Genomic DNA, 23311 nt, shown 5'->3' on the forward strand with positions numbered 1-23311 from the left:
CACACACACACACACACACACACACACACACACACACACACACACACACACACACACACACACACACACACACACACACACACAATGACTGACACACACTGTAAAAAAAAATGGTACCATTTAACACATTTGAATCTTTATCAGAAGTGTGAAATTACATAAACACACACACTCACACTAAATTGACATTTCTCCAGTTGTGTAACTGATTGTGTGTGTTACTGCATTATCACCGTTATTGATATTCACACACTTTATTTGTGCACAATGTGTTATTAAAATCCTTCAGATGATCTGATTAAAACTGCTGGATCTCAAAGGATTATTATTATAATCAATAATGTGAGATGAATAACACATCATCTATATAATCATAGAGATAACTGTAAAATGAACATTAATCTACTGTCACCTCCAGTATTTCACTGTTAATTCACATGTTTTATTACAGTTTAATCATGTTATTGTAGTTTATGGTCAATAAACGCTTGTTCCTGTTTCAGTCTGAACATGTTTCTTCAGTTGTTGATCTTTGACTGTCATTTTCATTCATGATAAACGTTTGTCACCCTGAGTTTCACTGTTTTTACACGTTTGCTTTTGACTGAATCACTTTATGAATCTTCATCAAAAGAGAGTTTGGACTGAATCTTTGAGCACTCGTTTCTCTGAGCGAGGATTTCGCAGAAACGTGTGATTTGCCACATTTGAAGAGGCTGACAGGCTCTGTAAGAACATGCCTCACAATGGGGTAATAGTTGCACCCCTGGGGGGCAGGAGTGTCCCAAAGTTTCCCCATTGACTTACTATGGTGTAGGACGGCCCATGAAACACACATTTCTCCTACTATGGTAAATTACATTGGGATTTTGTATTGAACATAACTCTGGATCACAGTGTCATAGAGACAAGGGGGCGTGCTCATTTTACTCAGACGACCAATCAGTCTCTCGGGATCATTGTGAAGCTATCAAGCCACGCCCTAGCAACCATTTAGAGCACCTTAGCAACAAGTTTCATTGACTTCCATTGAAAGAGATCAAAGGGATATCCGGATAGAAGTGTCATAGAAACATGAGGGTGGTCTCGTTTGACTCGGGGCAGCAAACAGCCAATCATGAATCACCTCTACACTTCCGAGCCCCTCCCTAGCAACCATTGTCGAGCACCCTAGCAACCAACATCCAAAGAGGGATATCTTACATTCTGAATGTCACAGAGGTGTGGGAGATGGTTTATATCATTCACACTGACAAGCAGCCTTTGGAGTTTCATCATTGGCAGCTGCCAAGCCACTACCTAGCAACCAAATAGAGTACCATAGCAACCGTTTCGCAAGACCTATATCTCTGCATCAGAACATTGTATAGAGATGGTGGTTGGCTCTTTTGACTCATGCTAGCAAACAGGACTTCCAACATGCTACACATGCTAGCTGTGAATAGCTACATGATAACTGGAATTAGCTTAGGGTAAACATGATAAAAACAACTCAAAATGTTCTAGCATCATGTTACCAACATGCTAATTATGCAAGCATCTTGCTAAAAACATCCTAGAAAATTGCTAATCATGCTAACATCATGCTAGTAACATGCTAATCATGTTAGCATCATGCTAACATCTTTTGCTAAAAACATGCTAACAAAATGTTAATCATGCTAGCATCTTGCTGAAAAGATATTAGCAACATGCTAATCATAGTAAATCATGCTAGAATGTGGTAAATCGTGGTAAATCATGTTAGAAACATGGTAAATCATACTAGAACGTGGTATATCATGGTATCACAACATTGTTAATTGTTAATTGTGTTAGCATGTGCCCAGGGCCGAGTTTTGCCACTGCAAGCACCACTCACATTTTCTTCAGGAAATGTACATTCGAGTTTATAGTTATTACAGTAAATGCATGTAACGTGTAACAATGACACTGTACAAAAGTGTTATCAAGTTTTTAGTAATGTTCACAGTTCCCTTCAAGCCTTGACGAAAGCCTTGTTGGCTGAAACGCGTAGGCATGTTTTTATTTTTATGAGACTAGCCATGGATTAATAAAGGCTTTTTAATCTTCATCCTCCTGAGTGCCTCAGACCCTTATCTCAAGATTTATGTGGATCCCTTCACTGAAGAGCACCGGATGTATTTACACATTTTTACACCCAAGAAGCACTCCCAGCATTTTCCTGCTTAATGTACACAGTATTTGTGTTTGTTTCATATGGTTTAAAAAAATATTGCAATTACAATTATCATTTTAAATTAGAATAAAAAATAAATAAATGCTCATTATATTTATTTTTTCCAGGTCAGTTTATTTTAAATTCGATCTGGAGAAACTCAAACTAAACATGACAGAATCATCTGAGCAGAAAAGAGAAACTAAATGAGAATCAAAATTGTTCCTCTTGTGGCCGTCAAGTCATTATTACATCAGGATTGAAACAACATGAATATATGATGAATCTCTCTCTTTATAGAGTATCTCTCTAATGGCTCGTTTCCACTGAGCAGTATGGTACGGTACGGTACAGTACGGTACGGTTCGGGTCTGTTAACCATGATCTAGTCTCAGCCTCAGACGTCACGCCCACGGAACGTTGGCTAAACGTCTGATGCATATGGTACACTTAACTGGAAACACTTCAGGAATGTCGAAGTCGTCATCTGATTGGTTGAATTTTATCGGATTTCCGGGGGGCGCGAGTGTCGCGTTTATTTTCGGTCCGCCGGGAAACAAATGTCATGACGCCAAAACCCCTCGTGGAAGAAGAAAGCCGTTGTTTTTACAACTGAGACAATGAGTGCTTACCACGATCAACTAAACGCTGTATCTTCAAAAGTATGTGAAGTTCGCGGCTCCATTGATGCAGTAAACTTGCACAAGGTTCTTGAATGAATAATTTATTAGATGCACGCCGGTCTGTTATTGTAGGGACATCAACATTATATTGTCACGCCCCTAAATATGACGCGGTACAAAACAAACTGTGATTGGTTGTGTTACATGTCAGTCAAACGTCCTCTTGGGCGGTCCTTGGCCAAGAAATGCTGCGATAGAGTCCAGACCTTCTGCCGTTAGTCTGAAGGTCTGGCTATGCGAGACTAACCATGATCTGGCTAGCGTTTCCACTGCCAACAGTAGGCTACCCTTACTTGATAGGCGTGGTGTTTCGATCGACGTCATTTTCGCGCGAAGAAGAACATAGTAAACTACAATGGATGACATATACAGCAGATCTTGTTCTTGCTCCTCGACATGTTTGTCACAAGAAGACAAGCGCCGACATTAGGCTTTTCTCAATATCAAGTAGGCCTACGCAAAGTTACATGCAAATGGTACAGCGCGTTCTTAAAAGCGTACGTCACTCTGCTACTCCGGTTATCTCTGTTACTCTGTATGTAGGCTACATTTTAAGCAACAATAAAACGAAACATGTTATAAAACACTAATCTGCCTCTTTTCGTTTTCATTTAAATAAATAAAACATTATAGGGACACAAATGTGGTTCATGCGCAACGCATATTGATTATTCACTGCACGTTATACGTTATTCTATTTATAACAAAACGAAATTTAAAACACAACCCTAACGTTACCTCTTTTCGTTAAAAAAAAATAATGTTGCAATAAACATCAGTGATAATCTTGTAATAATAAAATGACAAGAAACCACATTTCTTTTTGTAAAATTTCAGTTTTATCAATAATAGCCAATATAAAAGTTTAAGTAAAAGGTAAGAAGCTATACAATAAGAAATAAAGCATACAATTCAGTCAAATATCCAAATGCAGCGCTCTAGTCTAACATTACAACAGTAAAGTTAAATACAAATAGCCTATAATATGAAACTATTACACTCTAAACAAAAATGGTGCTAAATAGCACTAAAAGTGGTTCATTGGCTTGTAATCATAGGGGAACCACTTTAAGTGCCATATAGCACCTACCTTTGTCAAATGGTGCTATGTAGAACCATAAGAGGTGCCATATAGCACCTTAACCACCCCAAAGAACCGCTAAAGAACCGCTGAAGAACCAAACTGGGCTTAACAGGTTCTTTAAATGGTAGTGGTGCTATATAGCACCTTAACCACCGCAAAGAACCCCTGAAGAACCGCTGAAGAACCATTTTTTTTTAGTGTGTAGCCCTCAGCCAAAACGATTGACAGGGAACGAATTATATATTCACGAGACCAAAGATCGCCCGTTAGGTCTACACAAGACGAATTATATCTCATGTTTAATCACTACCGTCGAGGTCAGCGGCAAACGTCAGAAGAACTAGCCGAGGAAAGGCTCATCCAGCCGGGAAACATGAGCGCCGAGCGCCCGCTGATCGCATGGATCTCACAACCGGGGGAAAAAAAATCATCTTTATAAATAAACCACAGATTTGAGCTTTAAACAACTACATTCTCGCCTGAAAAACTCTTAAAATTACATTTCGTGACACAGTAACTGTAGTATTATATTACACTGTATATAAAAAAATGGCGCTTCTTATGTTGTCATTCCCGTCATTCCACTTGTAGCACGCGCAAGTGACGATTCTCTGTCAACCAATCAACGTCCTGCAGTGAGTCTAGCTCCACCCTTTAGTACCGTACCACTGTACCACTGTGCTAGGTACCCCAATGGAAGGGTACCTAAAAAGTGGTACGGTACGGTTCGGCATTTTGGTACCATTCACAACTTTTGATAGTGGAAACGCAAATAAATGCGTACCGTACCGTACCGTACCGCTCAGTGGAAACGAGCCATAAATACACTTTCCCACATACACAGTAAACACACACTGTACTGATCATGTATGAGCCACAAACAACAAAGGCTAGTGATGCAAATAAAATCCAACAAGTGTTTTTTTTTTTTAAATATCTAACTTAATATTAAATTCCTGGTGTGTCAGATGACAAAACCGAAAATTAGACTGATTATTTTTGACACATTTAGAGTAAATATTGCTTATTGCATGTTGCAACCAAAAGTGAAGAATCAAAAATGGACACAAACCTCTTCATCGGTATCTTCATGTTTCATTCATCGGAACAACTCATGTCTTCACTCTCCTCTTTAATAAACATCTGTTCAATATTATGTCACTCAGATTTCAGTTGTTTTCACATGGACTTACTCTTGTTTGAATGTCTGTCTTCATCTCGTCATTTATTAGGGTGAATTCAGACTCACACACTTATAACACACACTACATGTACCACATTTACAGCATGTACTGAACATGAGTGTCGGATATGGAATAATATGATCTGTCTGATGTTGTGCAAGATTGCTCTTCTTTTTCTCCTTCTTCTTCTTGTTGTTTTATGAATTTTCACCCTCTGCTGGCTGAAGTGTGCATCGCCAAGATTGCTGAAATATTCATATTATTATTAATAATAATAAATGTATGACAAAAATCCTATTCATCAGCCCTGTTGCTTTAAAATACTTTTAGTGTTTTCCCCCACTGGCATATAGCAACATGAATTATCTTTTAATGAAGTAAACTTGTTGAATCCTGATACACCGAGCTCATGATCATTTACACATCAGAGATTCAGGCCTTCTGTGATCCAGATGTTATCCAGATCATTTATGCTCTGAACATGTTTCAACACTAGAAAACATTCAGCTGGTACATTTGAACAATCTATAAACTAATATTACCAAGGAACATAAATAGCCTAAATCACTCACTGCTCTTAGTTGAATATGTAATTGAGTATCATTAACCTGATAAGAAATCAGAATCTGAACATTTTAACAATGTGGCAAATGGCAGAAAATAAAGGAACAACATGAAAACTAAATGAAAAACAGCAGAGCACTCATTAAACAGAAAGAGAGAGATTTCCTATAAACTCCTGTGATTGAGAACACTGGACAACTATAAACTCTAGCATGGTAATATTAACATTAATCTGCTTTTGATAGAATAAAATAATCAGCTTAATTTACATCAGTTTATCTGCCAGGTTTAAAAGTGATATATTCATGTACATGTTTTACTTTTTTAGTTAATACATTGACAAATGTTTCCTTCATGTCATGTTTAAGTGTCACTCAGACCCGTGGTAGAAGATGATGTAGGCTTATGGCAAGCCGTTTTAGCATATAAAACTATGGTTTGACTATCCATAAATATATTTTGAATTGATATGATTGTGTTTTGATGAGTCATAATTATAATTTGACCAGTCAGAATGATAATTAGACATATCTGCAATTATAATTTCACTAAGAAATCGGATTTGAAATATCTTTAAATACATTTTAACTAGTAAAAACTCCATTGAAGATATCTGTAATGACGTCATATCTTCAATTGATGCATCACACATACACAAAGGTAATTAGAGGTATCTCCAAAATGGCGGATGACAGCAGTTTCCAAGGTAGAATTGGTTAATAAAATGTTTGAGGTGGGGCTTAGCAAATGTGTATTTGCATGCATGTTTAAGATATCTATAAAGTAATTTTGACTGGTACGAATGTTAATTCCAGATTGAATTTCATTCTGGTCACAAAACTAAATGCAGATAGGCCTAAATCCAAAGAGAGGTATTAGTCAAACATCAGATTGAGATATCCATAATTGAATTGCAGATATCTTTAAATGAGATTTGACTAGGGAAAATTCCAATTCAAGATATCTCTTATTATGTTTTGCCAAGTCAAAACTCCATTCAAGATATCTACAATTGTCAATTGACTAGTAATTGATTATTTTCAGATATCTACTAATGTATTTGGGATATCTTTAAAAATTATGAATGAAAGATATCTGAAATTTGATTATGGCTCGTCAAACACCAGTTAGAAATATCTCAAATTATATATATATATATATATATATATATATTTTTTTTTTTACTAGTGATAATCAATTTAGAGATAGTCTATCTCTAATTTAATTTGAGACATCTAATTAGAATTATGCCTAGTATTAGTTATGCCTAGAATGGGTATTTAATGCAAACGCGGCTTGCCATAGCAGCCTTCAGTTCTGCGTCATCACGGTCAGCTCAGTTTGGGGCGGAGCTTTGAAACCGAAAGCACAGCAGTCGTGGCAGATGATGACTGTAGAAGTCATTTCAGAAGATTCAGAAACAGAACTGTGTTCAGAGGTTACGGTAAGTTCGCTAAAACGTTTCAAAGCTGTAGTATCAATAAGGAGCAAATTTGACTTTAAACACGTCTTCAAACTCAAACACGTGATTATAATTGTCAATTGTCATGATATGTTTTATTATAAGTCGAACTGTTTTATTAATTGACAAAACTGGGAAAAGTCGAATCACACTTTGGAATGCACAATTTGTATTTTTTTTTTTTTGCATTAGTGACTGCCTTGATTTATTCTAGTGAAGTTTATTCTAGTCTCGAGATAAAGGACAAAACATGTCCTGCACACAAACGCACTCTTTATGTTAAAAATAAACAACAATTCATCAAAATACAAATACTTAAAAAGTTGCAACTTGCATCTAAAGGAAATCTGGATACTAAGGACATTCATTGCTTTTATTTTTAAACAATTTCTTTAGTATTATTTTAAATACATGCTATACTTGGAAAATAAATGTAATTTAACCTGTCTTCGGCATAAGGTCACACTTTAAAACTGCCAAACAAAGTGTTCAAAAATGCAACAAGCAACAAATAAAAAAATATACATTTAAATCGAAAAACAGAGATATGTCATATCAAACAATACAAAAAGTAAATATTGAATTATATTTTCTAAGTTATGTCCTCAATGTGAATCAATGAATTTTTTTTCCATTTTTTTTTTTTTTTTATATATATAATTCTGCATAAATCAGGCAATGTCATCATGGGCATCTTACCCTGAAGACCCCTTTCCTATTTCCTAATCATTGTGGATCTCACAGTAGGACACATAGTCCTGAAAGTTTTATATTTTTTTTATATTTTATACAAACAATGTTGAAGTCTCTGCAGTCACAGCTTTAACATGACAACTCCTTCATCCTGGTGTAATAGTTTTCTAGTATGCATATTATATATATATATATATAGGCCTATATATAATTTTTTTTTTTTTTTTTTAATTACATGCCTTTAGCATCACTTTGAAATCTAAATTTATAATTCTAATTTTAAGGAATATTGCAGTTCTTATTATAAATAATTAATTTGTGCACATAACTTTTTACAACCTGTGACTCACATGAGATCACAGCAATAGCAAACCCTGATGTAATGGACTTCACAGAGAGCGAACATGTCCGACGGCAGTTTCTCACTGCTTAAGTCATGCAGGTCAGGCACAAATAACTGATCCGGTTTAAAGTCAGGCTACAGATCCTTTGGATTCACTTTGGGAACATTTCTGTTGCTGCACATAATAATGCTTACTATTACATTCAACCTAACATACGCTTGTATTCTGTGAGCTACTGGAGACCCAGAATGAGACGTACTATACCGCTAAAAGGAGAAAAACAAACCACTGGAAGGACTGTTGTATTAAATTAAATATTAGTTTAAAAAGTAGTTAGTTGTCTTAATTTGTTATCTTGTCAATCAGTTGTAACCTCAGTTGGACCTTTGTCAACACTTTGTCAGTTTAACAATATCAGATGAACGTTTCTGTTAATTTTGAAAGAAATATTTTATTATTTTTTCAATTTATTGTGTTAAAACATCAACTGAACTACATGATATTATGTGTGATTTACCTAAGGGTTAGGTTATATATATATATTTAATATTAAAAAAGGAGGAGTATTAAGGAATTAGGAACTGGATTGTTCATTATAACCCTAACCCAGGGAATTTTTTTTTAATTAATTTTATAAAACTATTTTAGAGAATGTAGTTTATCACTTAGCTCCTTTACTGAAAACCATTATTAGATAATTGAAGACTTTAGACTGTTGTTGGGTGAATCAAATGAAAATAACTTGCTTTTATTGCATCTGATGGAGTTGACAAATTAAGTTATGAAATGAATAAATGTAAATTTTTAGAAAAACCTGTTCCCTTACATGGTTCATTAGCTGAGACCTTTGTCTACAAGTATATAAATTATTAATAATGTATTATTAAATAATAAAAACTAACTTCTAAAACATTTTTTGCCCCTTATCTCAAGAATCAGTGAAAGTTTTGACTGGGTGTCACACATTACTCACATCAGCGCACACACATGTTTTTTTCGCATTCGTTTTTGAATTCTCAAATCTCAATATATTGGGATTTAATTTAATTTTAAAAAACAAAACAATTTAATTTACTTCAGTTGTGAATTATGTATGTCCTCTGTGTCCACACACAGGTCTGAAATCAAGTCTCACATCATGGAGGAAGAGAAGAAGCAAACTTCCTGTAAAATGCGTGTGTTTGAGGAGAGAGAGGAGGAGAACCGGACCTGTGAAATGAGTGTGTGTGAGGAGCGAGAGGAGGAGGTGGATCTCCTCCCTGATCTCAGTGATGGACCTGCTGTGACCTCTGACCCTGTGTGAGTATCGTGAAACTGCTGAACTATCTACTATAGTGAAACTTGGATGTGAAATTACTTAACGTGGTGAATCACTTATAGAAGTAACTTTCTCTGAAATGTGGACAATAGTAAATAAAAAAAAATAAAAAAAATGAAGAAAATATTAAGGTCTGTAAATATTTGAAACACCCCCCAAACATGCACTTTTTATAGTATAGTTAGTAAATGAAATGTAGCCTGGTTTATTTTGTTGCCAGTTTTAAGCAATATTCTGCATTTGAAAAGATACTGTATGCAACAACAAAAAATATTAAATAAAAGTATTTAGGAATCCTAGAGTAACAATGACATTGAATGGTCACTCTGTAATTATAATCGTGGGTTTGTAGGGAACAGCTCCATTGATACATATTGTTCTTAAAGGAACACTCCACCGTTTTTTTAAATAGGGCTTATTCACCTTCTTTCCTACATTTAGATAGGTGGGCAAATGCATTTTTGTCTCAGTGCATGCATTGTTTTAGTTTGACAGGGTTGGCGCTAGCTTAGCTTAGCTTAATGAATGGAATCCTTTGTTGCCAGCTAGCATGTCCTGAGTAAAAGTGATAAAAAATAATAAACAAACCACCTAATTACTTCTTGTGGCCTGCGTATTCACAACGAGTACAAATAGCGATGCAGATTAACACTAGGCGATTTCCTAGGCAGATATTGACTTGGGACTATATCAGGGGGAAGCACAGGCGAAGCACTGCTGCTTAGGCGAAGCACTGCTACTTGGGCGTAGAGATATCACGCAACACATGAAATGTTAATATGTGGTATAATATGTGAATGTGAATACAGGTATAATATGGGTCGATCTATACATGCGTCATGTTTAAAATAATCACTTACTGGACAGCTGTCCATTTGGTCCATTCGGCGTGGGGCGTTTTTTCCAGTTCACTTTATCACACCGGAAAAAAAATTTGATTACTGCAGGATGGAACGCCGTGAAATCCTTGGTAGCTGTGACACAACTGCGGGCACGCTCAACTTGATCTGACGCGTTGAGCCTGGTCATCGATGGCAGTAACTTGTCCCACTCGCCACAGCACAGACACTATATTTCAGTCGGCATAGATTGGCATATTCCCCCACATTCACACCACCAGTCCGTGTTGGCTCTCATCCTCACATCCTCAGGCTGTTGAGCGATCGCAACCTGTCGTTCTATTTCCAAAGCACGCAGCTCATCTTCTGAAAACTGTATGGTTCTGGCTCTTGACTGTGTAAGAAGTCACCCTCTTTGTCTCTCACAAAATTAGCCATGTTCATTGCCATTCATGTACTGTAGGAAAAATAGCCAGCTACTATTCACGCCGGTATGTTGACGGAAGTCGTGGGATTTCATGTGTTGCGTGATATCTCTGCGCCCAAGTAGCAGTGCTTCGCCTGTGCTTCCCCCTAATATAGTCCCAAGTCAATATCTGCCTAGGAAATCGCCTAGTGTTAATCTTTGAATCACTATTTGTACTCGTTGTGAATACGCAGGCCACAAGAAGTAATTAGGTGGGTTTTTTTTATTTTTTTTTTTATCACTTTTACTCATGACATGCTAGCTGGCAACAAAGGATTCCATTCATTAAGCTAAGCTATGCTAGCGCCGACCCTGTCAAACTAAAACAATGCATGCACTGAGACAAAAATGCATTTGCCCACCTATCTAAATGTAGGAAAGAAGGTGAATAAGCCCTATTTCAAAAAACGGTGGAGTGTTCCTTTAAAGGGGTCATATAATGCCATTTTTGTACAAGCTAATATGATTCTTTAGGGTCTAAATTAAAAGTTTGTAATATACTTTAATAAAAAATTCTCATTAGTATTGTAAGAAAACACAAATTTTACCTGGTCAAAAACAGCTCTGTTTTCAGCACGCCGTTTAAGTGCATGCATCTTTAAATGATAATGAGCTTTGCTCACCCCGCCCCTCTGTTCTGTGCGCACACTGTTTGTTATAACCATAACACAATAACCATAACGCGTTGTTCATTATAAACTTGGGATTATGAATTATATTGAGAACGTTGTACATGCCGTAATGTACCTGAGTGTAAACCTTAGACGCATTCATCGTGAAGCGTGCTAGCGATTTGCAAAGATTAATATAAAGATTAATATAAAGGTTAATAAAACGTTACACTCACTTCAGTTCTTCTGGAGGTGCAGCAGGAACACGAATAGTTGGTACTGATCCTTTTTTCAGGAGCAGCTTCTTAGCAAAACCAGCTTTATACTGACCCTCGTTTGTATAGCAGTCTGGTGTGTGAAATGATTCGCGCAAACATGAAAGCATTGCTGTTGATCGTGGGGAATATTCCCTTCGAAAACAAACTCAGCCACTGCGTCTTCAGCGGTTCGGATTTAGGAACATCAAAATGACTGCTGTGTCCGTTATTACACCCGAGAACAGAACACCACAATCGCTTAGACACCATTCTGCTCATAGACAGTGCTCCAGCGTATCAACAATGACGCGCGGACTATGATTGACAGCTCGCTCACGAGCGAGGGCAGGTCTGTGTTGAAACGCTGCTGTCAATCAACAATCGTGGGAGGGGCGTCCGACCGTGTGACGTCACACGGTCGAACGGCTTGATTTGAGAGGTGGGGGGGGAAACATATAAGGAGATTTAAAAAAAAAAACACTGGATGGATTTGTATCATTTTATGATGGTTGTGTACAGGCACTGCCAACACACATTTCAGTACAATCAACTTGTCAAAGTGCATGTACCATTATATGACCCCTTTAATAAACCCAATAAGCTCAGAACCCTTTGAACCTCATACACAGATATGTTTTTACTTCACACACTTACATATATTATACCAAAGGGCCCAATAGAAAAGGACGTCTCACAAGGAGTTAATATGGATAGTAACAATACGAGACAAAGAGATATAATGCTCAGTAATGAGAGATGCTCAATCAAAGGGATTTTAAGGTATACACCTGCTTTTGTAAGGGTTACACCTGCTAAAGTATCACAGTGACACTAAATCGCATTATAACCCGTGTTTCGTTTTATTCTGCAACTTCCAGCCGCAACTGAATTCAGCTCTTGCATTACATGTGAGAATATTTACTTCCATATGGTAAATACTGTGGTATAGCCGGTATTTTGAGGCTCGGGTATCTGCGACAACACCCTAGTGCTGGTCAAGTTAAGTCACCCTTATTTATGTAGAGCTTTATACAATAAAGATTGTTTCAAAGCAGATTTACAGGTATAAACAGGAAAATAAGGATTCAGTGATGTAAACAGAGTTCAATTCTGCTGTAAAGCAGCTGAAGTCAGTGACGATTCACTCATGCAGCACTAAATGGGACCATGATAAGACTAAATTTATATTTGTATTATCTTCAAAAAAGGAGGAAATACATTTGAGCTTTTCCCTTAACTCTTAGATGCCTGAGATTTCCAATCTTTACAGTAAGTACCCAACTACCCAGCTAACAAAAATATGTCCTAAGAACGTTGTGGGAACGTTGACTTGAAACGTTCTAAAAATGTTGAAATGTCCAGTTTGCATAACGTTGCTGGAATGGTATCTTAATGTTAGAAAAACATTGCTGGAACGTTAGCATAATGTTGCTGGAACGTTATCTTAAGGTTAGCATAACGTTGCCGGAATGTTAGCATAACGTTGCTGGAACATTGTCTTAAGGTTTGCATAACGTTGCTGGAACGTTATCTTAAGGTTAGCATAACGTTGCTGGAACGTTAGCACAACATTGCTGGAACATTATCTTAAGGTTTGCATAATGTTGCTGGAACGTTATCTTAAGGTTAGCATAACATTGCTGGAATGTTAGCACAACATTGCTGGAACATTATCTTAAGGTTTGCATAACGTTGCTGGAACGTTAGCACAACATTGCTGGAACATTCTTAAGGTTAGCATAACGTTCATGGAATGTTATCTTAAGGTTAGCATAATATTCATGGAACGTTATCTTAAGGTTAGCATAATATTCATGGAACGTTATCTTAAGGTTAGCTAATGTTGCTGGAACGTTAGCACAACATTGCTGGAATATTCTTAAGGTTAGCATAACGTTCATGGAATGTTATCTTAAGGTTAGCATAATGTTCATGGAATGTTATCTTAAGGTTTGCATAATGTTGCTGGAACATTATCTTAAGGTTAGCATAACGTTGCTGGAACATTAGCACAACATTGCTGGAACATTCTTACGGTTAGCATTACGTTAATGGAACGTTATCTTAAGGTTAGCATAACGTACATGCAACGTTACCTTAAGGTTAGCATAACGTTCATGCAACGTTATCTTAAGGTTAGTATAACATTGCCGGAACATTGGCATAACGTTGCTGGAACATCATCTTAAGGTAAGCATAACATTCCTGCAACGTTCTTTCCCCCAAAATGTTATTAACAATACAACATTCAAAGAACATTAAAATGTCCACTTTCTTTCAAGTTAAAATGTTATTTTAAGGTTAGAAAAAAAATTCTGCAGAATTTGTACAACTTTATTTTTTATTAACACAACCATGTGAATTATAAGCGCACACTTTTACAGCACATCAAAAAGTAGAACATTTCATATGATTATCATACATTTTAAACCCTACATTATAGCTTAAAAAAACAACAACAAATATTTTCATATTTAAATGTAATGAAAACGGTGTTTAAGGGTTAGTTCACCAAAAAATTCTGTCATTAATCACTCACCCTCATGTTATTCCAACCCCGTAAGACTCTTCAGAACACAAATTAAGATATTTTTGATGAAATCTGAGAGCTGGCTCACTCCTCAATAGGCTTCTAGGCAATTTTATTCTGGCGAGTTTATCAAGTGACGACAATCATTTTTATGCACAAAAAAACAAAATAAAGACTTTATTCAACTATTCATTTTCTTCCGTATTGGCTTCTGAGTGACTTCACTAGTGCTGGGAGAAAAAATCGATTCACCTAGGTATCGTGTTGTTTTTTAAACGATCTTAAAATGGATTATTTTTTTATTACAGAATCGATATTAATTCAAATTAAATTGCTTTATTTTTGTCCGTGCTTAGAGACGAGGTTGACCGAAGTAAGTCACTTTCGTTCCAACAAAGGATGAAATGTGTCAAGTAACTTAATATCCCTTTCAAGTGGACGCGTAAAAGCGACGAGAGATTGAATGCATTGATAAGCCATCACGCTACTCATATACTGGGAGAGAGATAAGACAGTAGAGCTGCACGATTCATCTTTAAAAAAATGTGATCTCGATTCAAACACCCACACGATCTGCTTCCATTTCGTCTGTCTATTAAACCCTTGACAAAATCATATCGCAACATTTAAAGCTGTGCTGACCCGGAGAGAGTCGTCATGAAACAGCTTCACAATCAGTCTTTTCAACCTCATAGTATCATTATTTCTGTGATACAATAGGCTAGTTCAAATTATCATAGAAGTACTAGGATAAAAGTTTAAATTTCAAATATAAACACTGATGTTTATGATAGCGATCAAGATAGAGTAAAGCCCCGATCACACCTAACGCGTTTTTTCGGTTCGAAAACGCGAGGCGCACAGCACTGCCCCAATCACACAGAACGAGCAGTGAACTGCGTTTTTTGTTGCTAGGCAAACACAGAAACAGCTGTCCTGTCAGTCAAGTAAATGTCAAATCAGACTTTTATTAACTTTGTTTATTTTCTGTTAACATTGTGATAGTTACGATTCGTTAAGTCGTTAAGCTCCTGGTAACCCGCGAGAGCACCACAAGTTTATCCTCCATCATCGCACTCTCTGGCGTCCAAAACAACTGTAGCTTTCATCACTACAACGGAAGACCCGCCTCTCTATTCATTAAAATCAACTCCAAAAACGTGAGGCGCAGCCGGCGGTTAAACGCGAGGCACCTGGGGCGCATAAACACAAGTGACTGTTACAAAATGTATTTGTTATTGAATCATTTAATGTAGTACTAACTGTATGATGCTTCTGAAATAAGTCAGAAAGATGTGATGAATTGTTTTTGTAAATATGACTCATCTTATACATCATGTAGCCTATACAGTCTGTAAAAGTGTGATTTAACATTTTCTGATGGTCTAGTGTTAAAAATAAAATAAAAATCGCAATATCGAATCGCAATTCTTTAAAAAAAAAGGTAATACCAGCAGTATCAGCACCCAAGTATCGTGATAGTATCGAATCGGGAGATAGTTGTATCCTCCCAGCCCTAGAGTTCACGAGAGCAGCGAGAACTGAGAAGATGACGCAGATGGGACTCGATGTAGTTTTCACTTTTGGGAACTCACTCAGAGGCCCACACATAAGAAAATGAATAGTTGAATAAAGTTGTTATTTGTGCACACAAAAATAATTGTCGTCGCTTGATGAACTTAAGGTTGAGCCAGTCACTTGGACTATTTTAACAATGTCTTTACTAACTTTCTGGGCAGAATAAAATTGCCTAGAAGACTATGGAGGAGTGAGCCAGCTCTCATATTTCATCAAAAATATCTTAATTTGTGTTCTGAAGATGAACGAAGTCTTGAAGGATAATTCTGGTATTTAGCACTTTGAGTCTCTTTTCTGGTTTGTTTTGGATGAACTAGAGTGGTGGACACAGAAATTTTGACGATGGGTCCTGTCTCGACTTTTTGACTCGTCTAGAATCGCCTTTGACGGCTTCAGAGTGGCTGTCTATGGGCATGCACGAAAATGTCATTAAAACAACCCTTAACGTTCGTTTTCAAAACTGTGCAACTCACCGAGTGGTTAGTGGTGTTCGTTGATGATTAAAAACAAGTAGCGTAGCGAAATACAGTTTCTGTTGTGTTTTATTTGCCATTTTGTAAAATCCCATTGATTTCTGTTGGAGGACTCATTGCTCGTTGATATTACTGCGCTACCGGGAACGGAAAAGATGCTTCAGACTCAAATATCGAGCGGAAGTTTATACTTTGTTGTGAGGTATCTGAAAAAATAGTATATTAGTAAATATATAGCAAATAACACAGATTGAAATCATACATTGTGCCGATATATTTGTTTTTAATCATCAACGAACACCACTAACCACTCGGTGAGTTGCATAGTTTTGAAAACGAAAGTTATTAGGGTTGTTTTAAGGACATGTTCGTGCATGCCCATAGACAGCCACTTTGAAGTGGTCAAAGGCGATTCTAAACAAGTCTAAAAGTCGAGACAGGACCCATCGTCAACATTTCTGTGTCCACCACTCTAGTTCATCCAAAACAAACCAGAAAAGAGACTCAAAGTGCTAAATACCAGAATTATCCTTTAAAGGGACACTCCACCTCTGGAAAGATGAATGTGTATTTAAATTGGGTCATTTATGTAGAAGAAATGTGAAATTATTTTTGAATTTGGAGCTTTCTAGACTGAGAAAAGCCAGAAAATGTATTTTTGGCTTATGTGGATGAAAGACAACAACTCCCAGAATGCACTTGCTTCGCTGCTCTACGAGGCCACTCCCAAGCCACGCGTACCGGTTAGAGAGCCGTTGTAAATAATAAAGCTAAGCTAAGTTACTAGTCTCTGTGAGTCTGCCCGGGCACAAAATGTCCGGGATTCGACTTTTGCGTTCTACAGTCGCCATTTATTGTGTTTACTGTGACGAGCAGGACGAGACTAGGGCCACAGGAGAACGACGCGAGGCCGGTGGCTTGATTACTGATGACCGACACCTGTGAGGCACTGGCTCGTATCTCTCACGGAGGAGCGGGTATTTTCTTAGCAGTGGTAAAACGCACATCAACCGATCACGCCACCGGCCTCGCGTCTTTCTCCCGCGGCCCTAGCCTCGTCCTGCTCGCCACAGTAAACATGATGAATGGCGACTGTAGAACGCAAAAGCGATGGCGTGATTACTGATGAGCGGCGCCGGTCTAGTGGGCTATCTCTCACGGAGGAGCGGGTATTTTTTTAGCAATGGTAAAATGCACATCAACCAATCACTTTTTTAGCATTCATGTAAACACTACATTCAGATTCACCAATCGGAATGAATTCAGTTAGATTGAAACAAAAGGTGTGCATGTAAACAATGAATGGCGACCGTAGAAAGCAAAGCCGAATCCCGGACATTTTGGACGATCTCGACGGCCGGACATGCAGGTTTCTGCTGGTGAAATCAAACGCACTGGCACTGATCTGTGATAGGTCTGTTAGCACATTAGGTCCAACCCCCTATGGGCGGGTTTGAAAAGGTGGGAACTAGTGCTTGTAGTCTTAACAGAAATCCCCCCCTCTTACACTTCCTCCTACAATGACGCAAAATGACGATTTTTGCGTCATTGTAGGAGGAAGTGTAAAGAGGTAAATACAGATTTCTCTCTTCTCAGGGGAAAATGAGAAAATGTTGCACGACCATTCAATAGTATGACTGTGTTTCTAACATTGCAAAGCTTAATGCAAATGGGTGGAGTGTTCCTTTAAGGGGTTGGAACAACATGAGGGTGTATAATTACTGACAGAATATACATTTTTGGGTGAACTAACCCTTAAATATAAGTAGTGTGGGGGTGCCAAACTAGCACTGTGGTCCAGTCTCTTCATGCTTGGGTCCAGTCTGTGGTCCAGTCTCTTCATGCCCTGTCTGTAAAGTGAACAGATTGACTGATGTTACTAATGGTGATTTATTATTTCATAAACATTTAATAATAACAGTGTGACTACTCCATAAATGTTAACCCTTAAGTTATTTAGGCTGTGCTTTGAGTACTATATATTAAACACACAAGATTAAAATGTAGGTTACAAATGTTATACAATGGAAAGGTTTTATAACACATTGTAAAGGATTAGCTACACCTGAAAATGAAAACTTCCATAATTGAGGGGAAAATAAGATAACGTGCATCAAAATTATGTACCTGCTAAACTTTTCTAATTTGTACTAATTTGCCATACTATGGAAGTAGGAATATAATACTTTCATTGTATGACAATAGCAGCATTGAGAAAGGTCTTCTGAAGCTTTTATAATAAAATTATAAAAATGTATAAACCAGGGCTTGGCATTAACCCTGGTCTTGTAACTTGTCCTTTGGACAAATAAATCGTTCATTCACTTGTAAAAAAAAAAAAAAAAGTAGCTTGTCCAGGAATATATCATTTTTTTTAAGTAAGGTTATTAATCTGTGTGTAACGTATGTGTGTGTGTGCGGCTGTAAGTTATGCTTAAATTAAAAGAGCACATTAATATAAAACGGTGATTCAACTGACTTACTTTCGAATTAAGCGGTTGCGTGACATTCATGTTAATACTAGGCATGATGGCATTATAAAACCCCAATTTGCCCTCCAGGTGGGCATTCCGTCACGTGAAAACTATGAATTAACCATCCAGAATACTTTTTAGTTTACATCCATTCACATTGAAAAATTGCCAGCAAAACTTTTACAAAACCTCAAATCAACACATAAGATTAAAAGCCTAAAGCCTAAACTTACAGCTAAAGTCTAATCAACCTAACCTCACCTCTAACGTTAGCCTAAAAGTTGAGATGCTAACGGACTCTTCCCGAAGACACTAAACCATTTCTATAAAGTAAATATTCAACGGAAGCGTGTCATTTACATGAAAGAATGTGTTAGAAACATTTTTATGTACTATTTGTGTATGTTGATGACAAAACTCACTAAACAACTTACCTGAAATTAGCGAATGCAACAGTGAAAGACGGAGTTCCTGCTTGTCGTCAGTTGAGCTCCCCGCCCGTTTCCATGGTAACTCAGTTCAAATCTGGTTCAAATGTAACTGGAGTGCGCGCGCCAATTAAAAGACGTAACGTTAGAAGTCACGCAGAATTTACATAAAAGAAGAATTGATGGAGGGAATTATTTAATAATCAGTTAAAATATCCTGAAATGTGAGGTTAACATTTTTAAGTGTATAGGCTAGTGGCCATCACCAAACTGTAAACGGAATGAGTATATGAAGCATGAGTGTATGTTTACAAAATCATAGGTTATAATAGGCTATAATATAATGTAATATGTAATAGCCTATAATATTATATAGCTTTATAAATGGTTAATGTGGTGTAGAAATAAAATTGCAAAAACATTTATTAAAAACTAAACATGATATAGGCTAAGGCATGAATATATTTTGTGAAATATAGACAATATGTACACATATTTACAGATGTAACATGAGGAACAATTTAAAAGATGTATGTTCAATGTATTTTTGAAATAATATATTTTCAAAATGTATTTCACTATATATTATTTAACAGTGCTTCACAAATGTGAATAGCATATCTATCTATACATCTATCTATGAATTATAGGAAGGTCTGTCTGTCTGTCTGTCTGTCTGTCTATGTGTCTGTATGTCTGTCTGTTAACAACATTTTCAAACTTGACAGATTTTTTGCTATGGGCACAAGTAAGTGCAGTGTAAAGTTTGACGTTGTTTGGATTAGAAATACAAAAGATATTGTTAAATATATTAGTAAAAGAAGGTAATTGTTTAAACATTCTGGCATAAACACTCTGTCAGCTACACTGTTTACTTCTGAATATTGTATTTTATTCACAGCTTTTCTCGGAGTTCACTGTGTAGCCTGCTCTCTGAATTGTGTAGTTAAATTTTCCTTGGTGCTTTCTTCCATGCATAAATAAAAATGTCACTGAACTTTTGCTGTGTAATTGTAACAATGAGCACTCAAACACACCAAAACAAAAATTATTAAAAACACACACAAAAAACGATTTTGCACGGGCAGTTTGCCATCATTTGTAGTATCCAGTGGTGTAGTCTACGTGATACGCAGGTATACGGCGTATACCCACTAGAAAAGGCCAAGGATTTCCGTATACCCACTTAAAAAATCGTGAGGATACGTAACAACTTCGTTTTGTGTCAGAACTTTCACTTTCATTCATAAATTCACCCCGTCTGTGTTTGCGAAGCGACACGGATCGAATCGCGGAATCCAGTCACAAATGGAGCTTGCTAAGCAGAACGTCACGGAATTTGGCTATTTTTGAATGAATAAATCAAAAGTAGGGCTGTACAATGAATCAAATCTCGATATGGACTAGTGTCTGTGAATATTAAAGTTAAAAGAGACTGCAATTGTTCTACGTGTCTCTGGGAATGAGCGCTCAATGAGTGCTCCACTACACACACACACACACACACACACACACACACACACACACACACACACACACACACACACACACACACTGAAGCACGCGTGACTCACGCATGTAGGCTACACATGTGCACTTCATCACAGAGCTGCTATGAGAGTCACTCACTTCACGAGGATTTCACCATTTCATTTGATAAAACTATCTTCATTCATTCGTATCATATACAGACAGAAACTGTTATGTCTTTACGACAACCTGTCATAATAAAAGTTCGGTATAACTTGAAGAAATGATAACAGAAATATATTACTATTGCACAGTAGAGTATACTTCAAGTAGGCCTAATAATAATAATAGTTTATTAAAACACACAGAAACTCAAATGTCTACAACCCACCAAAATAAAAGTTCGGTCTAACTCAAAGAAATTAGAAATTGCACAGTAAAATGAATTTTAAAATAATAATAATAATAATAATAAAATCTATTAAAACGTTATTTTAAGGGAATATCACACACGTTTTCGTACAAGTTTTAATTTAAACAGTAAACTTGCCCAAACAATAACACCATTTTTATTCAAAAACACCATTTCTAAAAGTAAATTTGTATTTGTGCCTATGTTTTAAAAAAAAAATATATATATATATTTTTTAATTGTCAGCTGGTAAAACCTGTGCTTCAGGGACCATATTCATATAACATCTAAGGCTAAAGGCTCTCTTAACTGGCTGAGTTAGATGGTGATTAACACTAAACAGTATAAAATCAGTTCAGTCTCCCAGCTGTAAATGTCATTGGCTGTTAAAGTCTTGTGTTGCTTATAATAAATTGACATGTTGATAACACTTAATATTTCATAATGCTCTCAATTACATGTCGATGCATATGTATGCATTAGTGAGTGTGGTGGTGCTTATGGGGTGACGCTCTGGGATGGGTGAGTATGAGGCGGGGGCGGGGGCGGGGGGGGGGGGGGGGGGTATATTACAGTATACTCACTACAAAAAACTAGACTACACCACTGGTAGTATCACACTGTTTTGCTCAAGCGTAGCGTTTTCTCTGAGTTCACTGTGTAGCCTGCTCCCTGAATCGTCACGCTTACTCATTTGTGCATGTTAACCGAATCTGTAAGTCAGCTATGCTGTTTACTTCTGAATATTATATTTCATTCTGGTGCTTAACACTATCACTACTGTGTAATAGTAGCATGCTATTAACCAACAAAACATATCCTATTCAATGCGTTCACAATCTCTTTCACGGGCATCATTTGTAGTAGCCTATTCACAAACTGTTTTTACTCAAGCGTAGCATTTTCTCTGAGTTCACTGTGTAGTCTGCTCCCTGCATCGTGTAGTTCAATTTTCCACATTTATTTTATGTCATTATTTCAGGATCAGTATTTGCTTTCTACTGTACACAAAATAAAAATGTCACTGAACTTTTGCTGTGTAATTGTAACAATGAGCACTCAAACACACCAAACCAACAATTACTAAAAACACACACACAAAAAACTGATTTTGCACTAGTTAATATTAATTTATTAATAGGCTATATAGTGCTGGTTTATTGGGGTGGTGTTATAAACTACTGTGATGTTTAAAATGTTTATATGGATATATATAGTCATATTATACAAATCTAGTGATTGTAAACTGTTAAGAAGCAAACAACATGTTCCCAGAACATTTTATGATAGCCTAAATATAACATTCAGAAAATACTAATAACATTATAAAGACGTTCTGAGAATGTTGTTCTAAGAACGTTTTCTATCAACATTATGAGAACATTCATCAATCACAAATAACGTCATAAAGACATTCCAAGAACGTTGTTCTAAGAACGTTTTCTATCAACGTTATGAGAACTTTCATCAATCACAAATAATGTCATAAAGACGTTCCAAGAACCTTGTTCTAAGAACGTTTTCTATCAACGTTATGAGAACTTTCATCAATCACAAAATAACGTCAAAAAGACGTTCCAAGAACGTTGTTCTAAGAACGTTCTCTATCAACGTTATGAGAACTTTCATCAATCACAAATAATGTCATAAAGACGTTCCAAGAACCTTGTTCTAAGAACGTTTTCTATCAACGTAATGAGAACTTTCATCAATCACAAAATAACGTCAAAAAGACGTTCCAAGAACGTTGTTCTAAGAACGTTTTCTATCAACGTTATGAGAACTTTCATCAATCACAAAATAACGTCAAAAAGACGTTCCAAGAACCTTGTTCTAAGAACGTTTTCTATCAACGTTATGAGAACTTTCATCAATCACAAAATAACGTCAAAAAGACGTTCCAAGAACGTTGTTCTAAGAACGTTCTCTATCAACGTTATGAGAACTTTCATCAATCACAAATAATGTCATAAACGTTCCAAGAACCTTGTTCTAAGAACGTTTTCTATCAACGTTATGAGAACTTTCATCAATCACAAAATAACGTCAAAAAGACGTTCCAAGAACATTGTTCTAAGAACGTTTTCTATCAGCGTTATGAGAACGTTCATCAATCACAAATAACGTCATAAAGATGTTCCAAGAACCTTGTTCTAAGAACGTTTTCTATCAACGTTATGATAACTTTCATCCATCACAAATAACGTCATAAAGACGTTCCAAGAACCTTGTTCTAAGAACGTTTTCTGTCAACGTTATGAG

At 36.6% G+C, this 23311-nt stretch overlaps 1 protein-coding gene, 1 long non-coding RNA gene and 1 pseudogene across 5 annotated transcripts in view; 2 read left to right on the forward strand and 1 right to left on the reverse strand.

Annotated features, from left to right (window-relative positions):
• The window catches only part of LOC309510367 (NACHT, LRR and PYD domains-containing protein 3-like), a 199806-nt pseudogene extending 199297 nt beyond the window's left edge, over positions 1-509 (forward strand). The window contains exon 8 of the transcript XR_014211746.1: positions 1-509. This exon is cut by the window's left edge and continues 584 nt beyond it. The product of XR_014211746.1 is annotated as an NACHT, LRR and PYD domains-containing protein 3-like (transcript).
• LOC309513126 overlaps positions 1-23311 on the reverse strand; it is a 284332-nt gene that overhangs the window by 90042 nt on the left and 170979 nt on the right. The window lies entirely within an intron of this gene.
• LOC309510410 (protein NLRC3-like) overlaps positions 1-23311 on the forward strand; it is a 68834-nt gene that overhangs the window by 24723 nt on the left and 20800 nt on the right. For 2 of the 3 annotated variants that reach the window (XM_082185157.1, XM_082185158.1), the window contains exons 1-2: positions 7031-7138; positions 9310-9492. The exons of the other annotated variant lie outside the window; for it this stretch is intronic. In XM_082185157.1, the coding sequence (XP_082041283.1) occupies positions 9332-9492 (161 nt within the window). In that variant the 5' untranslated portion in view covers positions 7031-7138; positions 9310-9331. Of the gene's footprint in view, positions 1-7030; positions 7139-9309; positions 9493-23311 lie in introns of those variants that run through there. 3 annotated transcript variants of the gene reach the window in all.

This window comes from Leuciscus leuciscus (assembly GCF_965113295.1).
Source record: "Leuciscus leuciscus genome assembly, chromosome: 1".
NCBI classification, from domain to species: domain Eukaryota; kingdom Metazoa; phylum Chordata; class Actinopteri; order Cypriniformes; family Leuciscidae; genus Leuciscus; species Leuciscus leuciscus.